This window comes from Lissotriton helveticus, chromosome 3_1, assembly GCF_964261635.1.
Source record: "Lissotriton helveticus chromosome 3_1, aLisHel1.1, whole genome shotgun sequence".
NCBI lineage: Eukaryota > Metazoa > Chordata > Amphibia > Caudata > Salamandridae > Lissotriton > Lissotriton helveticus.
In genome coordinates, this window is record NC_136061.1 from 387,101,596 (window position 1) to 387,117,729 (window position 16,134).

The 16,134-nt window shown below is 49.4% G+C and overlaps 1 protein-coding gene across 1 annotated transcript in view; it reads right to left on the reverse strand.

Annotated features, from left to right (window-relative positions):
* The window catches only part of TSR1 (TSR1 ribosome maturation factor), a 181,931-nt gene that overhangs the window by 2,592 nt on the left and 163,205 nt on the right, over window positions 1-16,134 (reverse strand). Inside the window, exons 11-13 of the mRNA XM_078680132.1 lie at window positions 14,823-14,955; window positions 14,606-14,722; window positions 14,143-14,283 (exon numbers count right to left, since the gene is read on the reverse strand). Coding sequence (XP_078536258.1) covers window positions 14,143-14,283; window positions 14,606-14,722; window positions 14,823-14,955 — 391 coding nt within the window. The remainder of the gene's footprint in view (window positions 1-14,142; window positions 14,284-14,605; window positions 14,723-14,822; window positions 14,956-16,134) is intronic.

Genomic DNA, 16,134 nt, shown 5'->3' on the forward strand with positions numbered 1-16,134 from the left:
GTAGCCCATTGGCTACTACCCTACACTACTCTAAAGCCCCATAAACTAGTATTTATGGGAGCTCCGGACACCAGGAAATCAAATCCTGCCGGCCTGAAAGGAGAAGATGGATCCTGAAGAGCTGCAACAGCAAGAACAGAGGAGTAGCTACTGACTTGGTGCCAACCCTGCAGGCCTGCCTGCTGTCCTCAACCATTGCGCCAGCGTGGTCCCCAGGCTCACCAGAAACTAAGCCCACCTTGGCTTTGCTAACTGTGGACTTCTGAACGCAGTCAGGAGTCTCCTTGTGCAGGCTCCCTCTACAGCAAGTGTCTCTGGTGACAAAAACTTGACACCTCAGAAAATCTCTACACCGCCCCGGCCCATGGACAAGAGGACCAAAGGTGTCTAAAAGTATCTTGAGAACTGAGCCCACTTGTTGGTTGAACCCAACTGGCCTTCCAGTCCCTGCCTGCAGCGACTTTGTGACTGGACCGATCCCCATTGACTTACACAGGGCACCAGACGCTATATTGCACCTCTGCACCCGGCTGCCCCGGAGCTGCCAGAGGTGACCTGTTGGTGCTGCCTTGGACTTAGCCCCACCATCCCCTTAAGTCCTGAATATTGGTCCTGTCCGTCATTGTGAAGCACTTGGTATGTTTTATGTTTTTCCTCCATAGGAGAACATTACCACTTCAGAAACTGAACTGTCAATTTTTGAAAACTATAAACATTTCTGGCTCGAAAGTTACTTACATGACTTTGATAATCTTGGTGACAAATATTACATAACGATCAGTTGTGGTTTGTTAGGAGACAGGTAGATACACAATATTGGATGTGTGCGGGCCGGGGATCCTAATGAGTGACGGCGGCGGTGACTGTAGTCCCGTGATCTGAGGCGGCCAAGTCGGGGTCAGCGGGCCTTGATTTGTCAGCCGGGCCGGGAGCGGAGGCGCAGAAGACGGCTGTGGTGGTGCGGGAGCTGCCGGTGAGCGGAGCCAGTAATTTCGCAGCGGAGTCATGCGGCTTACCCCCCCCCACCCCTCCGGGAGCCTTGGCGGCTGTGGGGACTAGAGAGAAGGCGTTGGATGGCAGAAAGTGGCCTATACAGGTGGCGGTCAGGCGCGGAGACCAGGAGCCTCGAGGCAGAGGCACCGGAGAGGGAGCGGCCATATTGAGGGGCTTTAGAGCAGCAGTGAGGGGTTGCGCGGGCCGTTTGGTGCAGAGGCAGACGGGGGGTTGCCAGCGGGGGCTTTATTCCCCTCCCCTCTCCCTCCCACACATTACCTTCTGGCCTGCCCTGGTGACCTGCGGGGGCTCGGTGGCCGAGTCGGGCCGCGGTGGTGGCAGCAGAGATACCAGGAAGGGGGGGCAGTGCCATCCGGGACATTGTAAGTCCAGTTTCTCACCCTGGGCTGCCTAGTGCTGGCGGTGCTGCGAGGGCACTAGGGCTACATCACGGTGCAGTACGGTGCAGGCCCCCAAGAGGTGAAAGGTGGTCCAGCTCCGGCTCCCCTCATCCGAACCTTGGTGCATTTGGGCCTCCTAGGCCTCAGAGACATCGGCTGTACCCGGGAGGGGCCAGGATCCGTGGTGCACGTCGGTGGTCGGGTCACGGAGTGGAGGAGCAGGGCCATTGGGGTGAAGACGGAGGTGCGTTGGCGGCCATTGTGGCTATCCTCGAGGAGGTTGCCACCTACTTTGGGGCTTGGAGAGGAAGGCATTGAACTGGGCTCAGTGTCCTGGATATTGGATTATATTCGCGCTCAACCAGGTTCGACGGTCACTCCCGAGGGTTTGGTGGCGGCATTTACGCTGGGACAATGACACGAGATAAAGGTGGGGGAGGTCATACCAAGCAGGGCACCATAGACAAATTCACCGGAGCAGGTGCTGCGGCAGGGGCTGCAGGATCGCAGGGCCAGATACCGGACAACGCGGCGCTCATGGCAGCCATTACGCAGTCTAGAGACATGTTGGATGCGAAGATCGGGGCTGTGGGTTCTGACATCATGCTGCTACGGCAGGACCCACGTAATGCAGTTGACCGAATCGCAGGGACGAAGGCCCGCATATCGGAGGTGGAAGACGACGTCACGACCATAAAAAAAGAAGGTGGCGGCTATGGAGAAGATTCAGAAAGGGCTGGCGCTGCAGGTTGAGGATGCCGAAGGGAGGGCTTGACGCAACAATCTTCGCTTTGTGGGATTTCCGGAGGGATGCGAGGGAGATAGCATGGAGCATTTCTTAATACAGTGGCTGGAGGGCTGGCTCCCCCGCCACCCCCCTTCCCCCACCCCCCTCCGATGCCCTCTGCCGCTGCTTTGCAGTGGAGCATGCACATAGGGCTCTAATGCAGAAGCCACCTCAAGGGCAACGGCCACGGCCGATCATCGCCAAATTCTTGAATTATATGGACCGCGATACTATCTTAAAGCAGGTCAGGGCAAAGGAATCTCTCACGTGTTACAATGCAAAGATTCTCATCTTCCCAGACTACACGCGCCTGGTACAGCAGCAGCGACAGTCCTTTTTAGTGGCCAAGGCTCACCTCAGACACTTGAAGATCCAGTATGCGCGGTTATATCCAGCCCACCTGAGAGTGGTGTATAGGTCACGCACTTTGTTCTTTGACTCACCGGAGGAAGCTTTTACATGGAACGGCGAAACTGTGAGGTTGCGGGTTCACACACCGCCTGTCCGGGACTCAGACTCTTCGTCAAGTGAGGTGGCTCGAAGAGGCGGGGCCAACAGCAGGAGATCAAGATCCAGGTGCGGTGCCGCTCGCTCTCTGACTCAGTCCTCCGACAGAAGGGCCTGTCCTCGGAGAGACAGACTTCAGCAGACTGATTGACTGGTTCTACAGGGACTGCAACTCTGGTGAATGTATCTCGACATCCGAATAGGCACATGTATTGTGCTGGGTACCCGGTCACGCAGTGGTGGGCGGGATGGGGTGAGGTTCAAGGGTTATGGGTGGCCAGTTGGGGGTCCAATGGAAGGGTTAGTACCTGTCCCCCCAGTTGGGGACCTGGTTCCTGTCTGACCGCGACAGATGCTTCCATGTTTGGAGAGTAGGCGGGATAGGGGGATAGGGGGGTGTAGATGTTGAGGGGGGGGGTTGTTTTACTTGTTTGATTGCGCATTCACGCCAACTACTTGGAACTCTTGCGGTACCTTGGGGAGCACGTACATTTGTTGTGAGAATGTTTGTCCTTTGACATGCCCGGTACGGAGGATGAACGGCGGATGACACTTGGGTCCCTGTGTGTGGTCAGTTGGAATGTCAGGGGAGCGCTGGATAAGGTGAAGAGAGGGGCCCTTCTTCAGTACGCCAAGAAGGGTGGGGCCGACGTGCTCCTACTTCAGGAAACACCTATTGGGTACCAAAGCCTTATGTCTCCAACGATTTGGATATCTTCAGGTGTTTCACTCGGGGTTTACGAGAGGCTCGCGGGGTGTAGCGGTATTGATCCATCGTCAGGTCCCATATGAACACGAGACACTTTGGTCTGACACGCAGGGACGCTATGTATTCCTACAGGGCAGAATTGGGGGAGAGGTCTTGATCTTGGGTAGCGTATACGCCCCACCGCCACTACAGTGGTCCCTGGTGGAACGGCTACTAACAATATGTGGGGACATGCCAAATGTACTCTCTGTGGTGGGGGGAGATTGGAAGGATGTGATGGACCAGGATTGGGATAGATGGAGGAGTGAGGGGGTGGCGGGGGTGGGAGGATCCCCTACCAAGCTGCATTCCCTAGTTACGGGGTCAGACTGGACAGATGTCTGGATACACATATATGGTCCTCACAGGGAGTACACTTATTTTTCCACAACACACAAGTCATTTTCGAGGCTCGACTACTTATTTGTCCCCAGGGGGATGGTCCACAGAGTGATGTCAGCAAGTATTATGCCCAGAGCCTTGTCTGATCACTCGCCCGTTGCACTCACGATTCGGATTGGCCCGGGGAGGCAGCCTATTAGATGGCGCATGTCGGGGTGACAGCTGCAGAAAGAGGAATATAGGGAACACCTGGCCAAGGAGATTGATAATTACCTGGTTGCGAATGTAGGGTCAGTTGAGTCGCCGGCGGTGCTTTGGGAGGCAATGAAACCCACTTTGCGGGGGGTGGACATTTCCTGGAGTGTGGCGGCGTGGAGGGAGCGGCAGAAGGACCTGGTGCGTCGGGAGGCAAATATTGAGGCACTGGAGCGTAGGGGTAGGGAGGCGGATGGGGGCCGGGTTAAGAGGCAGTTGGTGCTGGCTCAGCAGCAGTACGCGGCATTACTACTGGACGAGGCTTGTGAGGCTTGGCTGGCAACGCGCAGTAGGGTCTATCAGTGGGGGGATAAGTCAAGCAAAATGCTTCACTGTCTGTGCCAGTGTACCTTTCATGCCCAGCCCCTACTGCGGGTCTTGGACCCTGCAGGGGAGCCAATTCTAGAGCCCTCCGCTATTGCTGAGAGCTTTGCAGCGTCCTTTGAGGACCTGTATTCTCCCAAAGAATGTCTAGGGGCAGAGGTTATTGTGAAATTTATCGATGATCTCCCGCCTAAGACCGTTCCAGATGAGGTGCGTGAGCAATTGGATCGGCTGCTGTCGGATGATGAACTAGGTGCAGCCCTGGGAGAATTGAACCCTGGGAAAGCTGCAGGTCCAAATGGGTTCCCCGGCGAATTCTTTAAAAGTTTATTTGTGCAGTTGGCCCCACATTTTCAGCCGGTGGTGGAGGAGGCGCGGGGGAGCGGCCTGCTACCCCAGGACTGGAGACATGCGGAAGTAGTGGTGTTCCACAAACGAGGCAGACCTCCGGAGCAGCATGCGTCGTATCGCCCCATCTCCCTCCTCAATATCGAGGCGTAGGTGCTGGCCAAGACGTTGGCCAATCGACTTAAGCCGCACATCACGACTCTGGTGCACCCAGATCAGGCAGGGTCCATGCCTCAGAGGGCAACCCGCCACAACATTAGGCGTGCACACGTGGCTGTGTCTGCACACTGGGGGCTTGGGGAGCCGACAGCGATACTGCTGGCGGATATGGACAGGGCCTTCGATTCTCTGAGTTGGGTGTACCTGTTCGCACTGCTGCGGAAACTCAATCTGGGCCCACGTTTTATGGCCTACTTGCAGTTGCTGTATACTACCCGAACGGCTTCAGTGCGGTGGGTGGGGATTTCTCGCTCCTTCCCTACCCAGCGGGGTACCCGCCAGGGCTGCCCCCTCTCCCCTTACATTTTCGGGCTCGCCATGGAGCCGCTGGCGGCCTGGGTGCGTATAGATGCTCAGCTTAAAGGGTTTAGATGGGCGCCGGGTCTCACAGATAAAACAGCATTATAAGCAGGCAACGTCCTGTTCTTTCTTACGGACTTGGACAGGTCGGGCCACGATTGCTGCGCATTCTCCAGATTTTCGGCGAGACCTCTGGGCTATATATGAGTCCCCATAAATCCACACTCTGGGCTCTGGGGTGTGGTCAGGGGGTGGGGGGATGGGCATCAGCCCTTCAATTGGCGACGGGGGAAGGGGGATGAAATATTTGGGGGTATTCCTGTCCGATGTCCCAGCGGTTTCCAGGGATTGTAACCTGTTCCCGGTGTGGGATCGTACTAAAGAGGATCTCAAGGTGCGGTCTCGTATGCCCCAGTCAATTTATGGTAGGTACGCCATTTTTAAGATGGTAGTCCTCCCTCATCTCCTTTACCAGCTACAGAATCATCCCTACCAGATAGCCCCCATATGGTTCCGGCAGGTCCACTCGGCGCTGGGTGGGTTTTTATGGGGGAGGGGGCGCGGTTAGGGTGGCCCTGCGCACATGCTTCCTATCTACTTACACTGGGGGCCTGGCTACCAATTTGGGATGTTACTATTGCCCATCAACTTACCTTTTGCCAGCCCCATAGGTGCTCATCCACTTCAAGCCAGATTTCACCTGGGCCCTCCATAACGGATCACTTGATATACGGTGTAAAGGGGAGGGTAGATTTATATCCAATATGTTTCATAAATGCAGAATTAAATCATTTACGGAAATCTAAATTAGTTTTTCAATTACGTGAATAAGACCCTCTGCATTTTGAAAAGATAGGTCACTGGGCAATCCATTCAACTAGAGGCAGGTAGCAATAAAGCCATGTTTGAGGCCCTCCATTTAGGGGATTGCTCAAAACCGTATAAAATCTTAATTGCTATAACCTTCCCTGCTGAATGTACAATTCAAAGAGGGCAGTGGAATCACTATGCAAGGATATTCATAAGAGCTTGAGAATTGGAAATTAAGAGTTTAGCCACAAAATGGTGTAGAATTGGTATTAAATTCCTGAAAAGTTGCACCACATGTTTCGTAATACCGATCCCAATTGATGGGGGAAGTTACGATCAAAAAAGAGGTATGCTTCATATTTGGAAGGGCTGCCCAAAGCTAAATACTCCTTTGAAAGGTGATACAGGGGTAAATAAAGAAAATAATTCTGGGACACCTACACCCGGAAGCACCTACTTTATGGAAACTGGGATTTTAACCCCTTGCATCCTCCTGCCCCCCCCCCCCTCCCATATTCAAGAATGATACACAGACTGTGCCAATATATGGCAATGCATTGAGGCAGCAAACTCAGTCACCACTGTCAAGTGGACCTTGATAGAACCTCCCACTATGGCACAGTGGCAGGCAAAACTCTCACCATTATCAAGGGGAACACCTGTTGCAAAGTCACCCTGTGCCCAGGGCACCCCCCAACTTCTTGCTGACGAACTGGTGGTAACTGACTCTGACTGACCGTGGGCTCTGTTTAACCAGGCCCAGTGCCAAGCTGAAAGGAACACATTAGAATACAGTTAAGACACCCAACATACACTAGGGTACGCTATGGTATGGTGGGGTACCCCTTTAATTGGCATGACCTACCCCATAAGCCCCTAGTATAGAATATGTCTCTTCACTCCGCATACTATCACACCGCATGCTATCACGACTGCGTTGTGACAAAGCATACCATTACTCCGCGAGTCCTTACAACGACGTGCGAGGGGGGGGGGCGGGGGGGGATGGGTTGCTGGAATAGTAAAATGTACTATTCCAACTCCAGTCTGTGCGGACTGTAGGGAAGGTGTTGGATTTAAAATCCAACACCTTCTCCCCCCCCTCCGCAAGTCGCTGTAACGACTTGCAGAGTAATGGTATGCGTTGTCACAACTCGGTCGTTGTCACAGCATGCGGGGTCCCGGATGCGGGGTGAAGGTGGTTTACCCCCAGTATATAATAGGGCAGGGGATTGAAACTACTTAGAAGTCCCCAGTATCCTGGGGCATGGCAGTTTAGAGGCCAGCAGATTTTCTGCACTAGCATGTCTGCAGAGCTGAAGCCTGAGGTCAGTTTAAAAGCAGCACTGGTTGCCAGGACTGCTTTAAATTGTGCCCAAACACGACTTTGGTGGTAAAGGCACTTAATGGAAAACCTAAAAAAGTTTTGGCATATTGAGGACCCCCAGGGTCTCCCATAGGTATCCCAGGGGTGGGGGACAGTTATCTAGAAGGTACACCCTTATAAAATGAGTTTTATATGCCTCGGTAAAGTGACATTTCACTCCCCACATTGTTTTAAAGTGCTGCTCAAACTCGACTTTGATGCTAGGAGCATTGGGTAAGGAGGATCTGCACTATTTCTGCAGATTCAGAACCCCTGAAGTCTCCCCTAGTTGCGCAGGGGGTGGGAGTCCTGTAGAAATTAGGGAAATACTCATAAAATATGTTTTTATAAGCCCTGGTGCTAGAAAACTGGCCAAAGTCATTTTCCCCATTGCAAACCCCATGGCCTATAGGTTAACATTGCAGGAAGTTATTAAATAATAACTCCTGATAGGAAGGACCTAGAGCCCCCATTTAAAGACTTATCAGAATAGCAGTGCTAAATCCAACAATATCATATTGTTGAATTTCTTCAAAAATGTACATACAAGAAGCTATAAGACTTTGTTTCCAAGTCCAAATTCAGCCTTCCATTGGTCTGCCTTGATTGGTCAGAGTTAAGTGGATTAGCCAGGCTGCTTTGAAGAGGTGATAAAGGGCTCCTGGGGTTACCAACTGTCCTGGGAGGGCAATGTGTTGCTCCATAGGAATGCCAGGCCAGGGGGTGGAGTCGTAAACCAGGCTCTTCAAAGGCAGAGGGGAGGCCTGAGTTTCAGTTTCACTCTTACACTCTTGACCCAGAGTCAGGGTTAGGCTTAAGGAAGGTATGTGCAGATGGTAGGGGGAAGAGGCCATGGAAATAAGCCATACCAGGGGGTGTGTTTAGCCAGCTCTAACCTCCTGGCTGGAGAATAAGCCATTATGGATTTGGAAGATTGGTGCACTCTGGGACAAAATAATGCCATACTCTACAGGATGTGGTCATAACTATGAGGAGTTACCCTGCTCTCATTGGTCAGAAGTGACCTGGTGCTTGACCCATAGAATATTTAATACGTATCTGAGGTGCAGAGCCCTCCAGATCTGCTCCTTGAAACTTACTGAAGCAAGAAGTGCCCTGCTGAGAAGTTTTGCTGTGCAAAGATTTCTAAGGCCTGACCTCTGAAGACCGCACCGAGTGAAACGGCAGCCCTGTGGATTACCTTGCTGCAAAAGGACTCGGTGGACTCCCTGCAAGCTACAGGTTAACAGAGCTCACCTGGACAGCCCCACATAGAATTCCCAGCCTGGAGTACCAGTTGATTTGTAAAGGTGATATTCAGGTGGATTGCGGAATTGAAGTTTCACACTTTCAAGGACCCTCTTGGAGATTTCAGAACTTTGGATTGTGTTTTGGATACTTTGGGACCTGCAAGCAGAACTTAAGGAAGGAGTTCTAACTAGACCCGCCTGCTGGGAAAGGCAGCACATTTGGTGATTTTCCAGAACCCTTTTTAAAGGTGTCCCTGTCCAGGAAAATTAGATCACTAAAAGGGGCACTGTTGGGTTTCTAAGCACTAGAAAGTGACTAATCTTTAAAAATTCATATCTCTGGTTCCCTACAGTGGATTTTTTTTCTTTTGGTGTCATTTAAAAGATAACAATATTACCTATTTTTATAAATTGGTGTTGAATTTTTATTTTGTGCTGTGTCTTGACTATTTACTGAAATGCCGTTTTTAAATGATTTACATACCAGTATTTGAAGTTAAGCCTGTCTGTTCGCAGCCACATTACCAAGGGTTGAGCATAGGAATAATTTTCTAAGACCTATGCTGGGTCCTACCATGTGTTAGTGGACTTATTGTCAGTGGCAGACCTTCATTTGCCCCTATCAATAACCCACTTTCCAACAACACCTGAAATACAAAGCAGTATGGACAGCATTGTTGAATTTCATGGTGTCAATCAATCAATCAATCAATCAGGGATTTGTACAGTGCACAATTCATCCGTCTGGGTCTCAAGGCGCTGGGGGTGGGGGTGGGTGTGGGTAGCTCCGTTATAGTCATTCGAAGAGCCAGGTCTTGAGGTCCTTCCTGAATTGGTGCAGTGTGGGGTTACATCGGAGGGGAAGGGAGAGTTTGTTCCAGGTCTTGGCTGTGAGGTAGGAGAAGGATATTCCACCTGCTCCGGTCCTTTAGAAGCGTGGGATAGTAGCTAGGAAGAAATATGCTGAGCAGAGGTTTCTCTTGGGGGCATGGAAGGAGAATCGGTCGTTGAGGTATTGGGGTCCGCTCTTGTGGAGGGCCTTGTAGGGCGTGCATGAGCAGCTTGAACGTTATTCTTCTTTCGACGGGGAGCCAGTGGAGCTCGCGGAGGTGTTGGTTGATGTGGATGTGCCTTAGGATATCGAGGATTAGTCTGGCTGCTGCATTCTGGATGGTCTGTAGTTCGTGGAGTTTTTTGTTGATTCCGGCGTAGAGGGCGCTGTCTTAGTCTTGTTTGTGGATGATGAGTGAGTGAGTGTTTTCCTTAAGTCGGGGATCAAATTGAAAGTCTTGCGCAGTAGGCGGAGGGAATTGAAGCATGCGGAGGAGACAGAGTTGATCTGGCAATTCATGGTGAGTGATGAGTCCAGTATGATGAAGAGGTCGCGTGCATGGTCCGTTAGGGTGGGTGGGTTCCTGAGGGCGGGGGGCCGCCAGGTGTCATCCTATGCAGAGGGGGAAGAGCAAAGGTTGAGGACCTCTGTTTTCTCTGAATTGAGTTTCAGGCAGCTGTTCTTCATCCAGGTCGTGACGGCTTTCATCTCTTCTTGGAAATTGTACCTAGTGATGTTGGGTTCCTTGGTGAGAGAGAGGATGAGCTGGGTGTTATCGGTGTAGGAGTCTATGTTAGGTCAATGGTTTCGGACGATGGTTGCGAGGGGGGCCATGTAGACATTGAAGAGTGTGGGGCTGAGGGAGGATCCTTGGATTACTACACATCTGATCTCGGTCGGTTCTGAGAGGAAGGGTGGGAGTCTTATTCTCTGTGTTCTGCCTGAGAGGAATGTTTGTAGCCATTCTAAAGCCTTTTCTTGGATGCCAGCATCGTGGAACATTGTCTACAGTGGGAGACTGTGTCGAAGGCTGCTGATGGGTCCAGGAGGATGAGGGCTGCCATATGCCCTTGGTCGAGGAGGACGCGGATGTCGTCGGTGGTAGCAAGGAGGGCGGTTTCAGTGCTATTGTTGCATTGGTATCCGGATTGAGAGGTGTCTAGGGTGTTGTTGGTTTCTATGAAGTGTGATAGCTGGGTGTTGACGGCCTTTTCACTAACTTTGGCTGCAAATGGAAGCAGTGAGATGGGTCTGAAGTTCTTGAGGTCCGTCGGGTCTGCGGAGGGATTCTTTAGGAGGGGGTGACTGTGGCGTGCCTCTAGTTGTCGGGGAATGCGGCTCTCTCAAGTGAGTAGTTGATAGTTCGACGAAGCTCTGGTGCCCTGGAGGTGATGGTCTTCAGAGTGTCTTCTGTTGTGTGAGGGGTCCAGGTGAGAAGGGTCTGTTAGGTTGCAGCGATGGAGCTGGGGGTTGGGGCAGTGCAGGGGTCTTGGTCATCGAAGCGGTCGTAGAGCGTCTGGATCTTGAGGTGAAAGAAGGAGCTGGTATCTGTTGCATAGGTCTTGGGAGGGACGTCCGTTGTTTCGCTGTTGTTTTTGACAAATTCCTGTATGATGGCGAAGAGTGCCTTGGAGTTGTGGGCGCTGGAGAGGACTCTGTCTTGGAGGAAGTTCTTCTTAGTGGATCTGATGAGTTGGTGTTGTGCTGTGATGGTGGTTTTGTAGGCGGAGTGTGCTTCCGGGGTTTTGCTGTTTCTCCATGTCTTTCCCAGTCGTTAGCAGGAGTGCATGGGTTCTTTGAGAGTAGTGGTGAACCAGTTGGCTTTCTTGTTGCGTCACCTCGTGGTGTTCTGGAGGAGGGCGAGTGTGTTGGCGCAGTTGGCAACCATTGGTGGAGGTTTCTTGCTGCTGTGTTGTTGTCTGACATGATTGGGGGTGGAGTGCAGGTGGGGGTGGAGTGCAGGTGAGGGCGGCGGTGCGGTGTCCGACCATTAATGTCACTGGAACGCCAACTAAGAGCTTTAAATCTATTTTCTTGATGTATAAGCAATGCCCAATGTGACTTACTTAAAAATGGGGCAACGATCCTGCATCTTGTTTGAGAAGTTAGTTCAAAGACGGAAATTTGAGAAAAGTTAATGATTGCATGATGTCGGATCTCCACTTGGAGAAGGAGTGAGAATTCTTGGGAGGGCTTTGGAGGGAGATTTCATTTTTACATATGATGGCAAATTAAAATTCTGTGTAATTAGTAGAAGAACTGCATAGCAATGTTGATCTTATCATTTATTGAAGTATTCTAAAAAAAAAATACAATGTAAAATGTTTATCACTCTGGTATCGGCTCTCCCTTCTTCCTAACTGACTGGGGAATTGCATTTGTCGAGGACCAGAAAATGTTAGAATACTGGTGACCTCCATGCACAAGCAACCCCCAGTGAGTGTCAGCACCACCAACTGCTGCACCCAATTCCGGATTCTGCCCATCACCAAGGGAACATCAATTAATTTCTCTGCACTGCCCTTATTTTGGGTGCTTTTGTTTTTCCACTGCTCCCCATTCTGAAATAGGCATGGTTTACTGGTTCTTTTGAATTCAGTTCCTTCTAAGGACTCCTTTGTTTTGAATAAGCATGTAATTTATGAGGGATTTCAAGATGTTCGTCAGATACAGAAAGCAGCACTCGGTGGCTGGCCCACACAGAGCATTTTCTTCAGGTCTGGTAAAATCAGCATTCAGTGAGTTCATGTGTTGTCTACAGTGGTATTTATCTTAGGTCAAAGAATGAAACACTAATGTAGGAGACCAAGGAACTGGGTGAGGCGAGAGAGTAATTTCTCAGAAAGAAAGCACCAAATTACAATTCCTGGTGGTACTGTGATACTGGACAACCTTACAAAGGTACATGCAGTTCGAAAATACCACAGAGAGATGATCTTGCCTTGGAACTCCAACCAAAACAAGACTGAGAGGGCAAAGGAGAGAAGAAAAAGAACTAATCATGATCGAAGCAGGTAGTAGTAAATTCAGTGACAGGTTTGAATCCTTTTACCATTATTAGACTGCAAGGGAGATTACTGGGGAGTATTTCTGCCTCCTGGTACATTTGTTTACCAAGCAATACAATTTGCTCTAAATTGCTTGACAAGACATGCAAAGTTTTAGTTTGATTGGGGGAATTATTTAGCACTCCAACGAGAGAGAGATACTGGTCAGGGAATAAGTCCTTCTAATTTGGGTATTCTCCGGCCTCTTAGCTAGTCATAAGTTGGTGCAAGTAATAGTCTTCTGTTTTTCTTTACTTCTTTCCTATATAAGGAGCACTTGCTCAGATTTGTTTTACCGCCTATACACACACAGACACACACCTTCCCCCCACCCAGGAACCATATTTATATACCACATCGAGAACCCTAGCCCCGCTGGACACCTGCCGCCTACAACACCTGCAGTTAGGCAGAAGCACCACTCCAGCAGTCATAAAGACAACCAGCCTGTCATAGCCACAGGAAGCTCCAACAACAGAATGGGATATTGGACTGTCCCCAAGCTATGGAAGCAGGGGACGTACACACTCTGCAGCTATCACCAGGTAAGGAAGAATCAGATTGCAGACTCCAACACAGAGAATAACAGTGCCAGAATAGGTAGTCTGTATTGAACACTCCAGACTTACTTTATGAGGCTGCTTCTACACATTAGTAGGGGCCCACTTCAAGACTAGTCCTAACAAAATTGAAGCCTCAGCATAACACTGGAGCTATTCAAATTGGATTAGCTACTTCTTAGCAGTCCATAGCTAGGGAGACATTGCCATACACTTTCCCAGTATATCTAAAATACTTTCCACCGGAAATAAAGCACAGATGAGGTTTGCAGAGCAGCCAAATAGTAATCTTTTATTCCCTTTAGGAGATGCCCAACTATATAAAATCGGTTTTAAAAAAAGTCTGGTATCTTTTATGATTTTCCATTCTCTAATCCATTTCCTCCCAGTTTTTACACCACCACTGCTTAGGGATATGCTTGGAATCCTATTAAGTGTTTAAGAATACTAATGAAGATCCCAGGATAGAGGATAAAAAAATGTGCATAAGTTCTACATCTCATAATATTCTTTTCATTAAATTAGAAAGAAATGAACAGCCTTCCTTCTAATTAGCGTCCTAGTTAACTATCATCACATTGCAGAGGCATGGCAGTTTTAAAGAGGAAGAATAATTTTCCTTTGCTCTGCATTTCAAGTTAAAATAAGAAACGTTTACTTGCTCCCATTTTGTTTCCCTCAACACTGAATTCCCTCCTCTACTCCCTCTCGCCTCTCCCAGTTTATTTCTCCTTACATAGCCAACTTTAACACTGCCCCTTCGCATGCTAATCATACATATATCTCCAAGGTTGCATCCTGACGAGTCCCTCTATTTCCAATCCTTCACTGGCCCAGTCATGTCTAAAGTGACCTTCTTTCCTAAACATGTCTCCTCCTTAAAATGTCTTCCATTCTACTTGAAAGTTCCTTCCCCAGCTCTGGACTCCTGTAACACCACCATCTCCTCAAACATCTAGTTCTCTCCTCTACTGTCATTCTCTGCCCTATCTCCCCTTCAAGTAGCTTCTCCATTCCCTCCAGTCAGACCCACACTATCCACAAAGTTCATACCTCGATTGAAGAACATGAATCTCACCACCGCGGTGCGCTTTAAGATCTTGAAGGGGTGGCCGCTGAGCACGATTCGTTTAACAAGGATTCTGTCCGGATCCACAGACAGAAGAGAACCTGTGGCCATCAAATCCTGCATTCCTTTAAAAGAAAGTCATTAGATAAAGGTCAGCTACTCGCACAACAGAACAAGTCTTCCAACTACAACTCATCCTGTTGGCTTAGCTACCCCATGTTGCTGCCTTCCATCTCTATGCATCCAGTTATTCTTTAATCCAAAGGTCCCCACACAGTACCACATTTGGTTCTTGCATCACCTAAAGCAGTACGTTCCTCACAGTGCCCTGAGTCACTGTCATTAGTTTTGGATATCCCAGCATGTTTTCGTCATTAGCATTTTGCTCCCTACACATTGCAATAGTCCCTTGTTCTCTGTTGATGCTGGGTATGGCGCATGTCTTACCATTACTCCTCTGCTTGAACAACAGCACAGAAGCTGGAGGGAAAGTGATTGGAGCATAAACGGTCACTACCACAGTGGTTTCTGAGGGCAGGAAACGTTCACATTTGTGCTTATTGGCTGAAAAGAGAAAAAAAGAGAGGCTTTTATTCAAGTATTACAAGCCACACCAGCTATGGCATTTTGGGGTGTACAGTAGAACGTGGTACCATGTACTCACCTGTAGTATGCTGAGAGTATAGTGGGGATGCCCGGAAGCGCCTGAAGCCGCAATGGAAAATCAGCTCCTCCTTAGATTTTAAAGGTTCACTGTTCCCTGGATGTCGTCTCACCGCCATGTTCACCACCGACATCTGAAAGTAGATATCTAAAGATTGTAACATTATCACAGGCAAAACACATTTTCAGCCCCTACTACATCCGAATAAAAAAAAAAACTTGATTAGGTATCAGGATGCCACTTCCTTACCATACCTACTTCTCTGCTGGATAGCAGAGATTAAATGGTTTATTTCAGGTGAGTTGTTGATGTGGTAAGATTGTAGCCTCCTCCATGTGCAGGACACCAAACAAATATGATAATCAAACCCTCATACTTCATACACGCAGCCAAACACCTATCCATTGCATCCATGGAAGTAGCCAACTTCCACTGCACCCTACCCATGATTGTATACCCCTGGCTCCAGTAAACTCTTTGAGAGGGAGGGGGAGAATTGCAAAACTCAACAACACAATCTCCCTCAATAACTCAACAACGTTTAGAAATCTTCAGCCAACTGCGAGACCCCACGGACAGTGTATGTGGAATCATATATGATGTTACATGGGGTTAGAGGATGCAAATTTACAATTGATGCAACATATATTCCCAACAGAAGAGTGGAATTCCCCAGAAAAGCATCTCCACATGAACATTGGGTGCCAACAACCATTCTCAAAGAGATTAAGTAGGCACGAAAATGTGCAGGTATGCTCACACCTAACAGACACAGTTACAGATATTGAATGTAAAGAAATCATTGCTGTTCCTCTGACAAGTAACAGATGAACCCAAAATGACACAGATTACATGTACTTATTGATTACACTAAAAGAAAGGTGCAGTTTCCTTGTTAGCATGCAAACAAGCTAAGGGACGTTCTCAAAGAGATTGTAGTGATGCACATGACTATCATAGGTCCAAGTGCTGTCGTTCTACTCCAAAAGATTGCAGTCAGGGGGAGTCTTCAAGATGAGGTTGCAGGTGTCAAGGTGGTGTCTGACAGTAGTAACCCTATGGTAGACTCTTGCTCAGAAGCGCTGGGGAACCTTCACAGGACCGCTGTGTTTTTTGGTCTCTAGTCGTGTGTATTGGTGGGTTCGGCGATGGTCTCACTGTTTCTCAGGGCAGAGGTCTTTGTTCTTTAAAGTTGGTTTCTTCCGTACAGGTCCACTGTCCACCAGAGATCTTTTTCTTTGTGGAAGGCAGGCAGTCCTCCCAAGGCTTTAGAGGTCAATGGGCTGCAGGACGTGCAGTCTTTTGGCGCAGG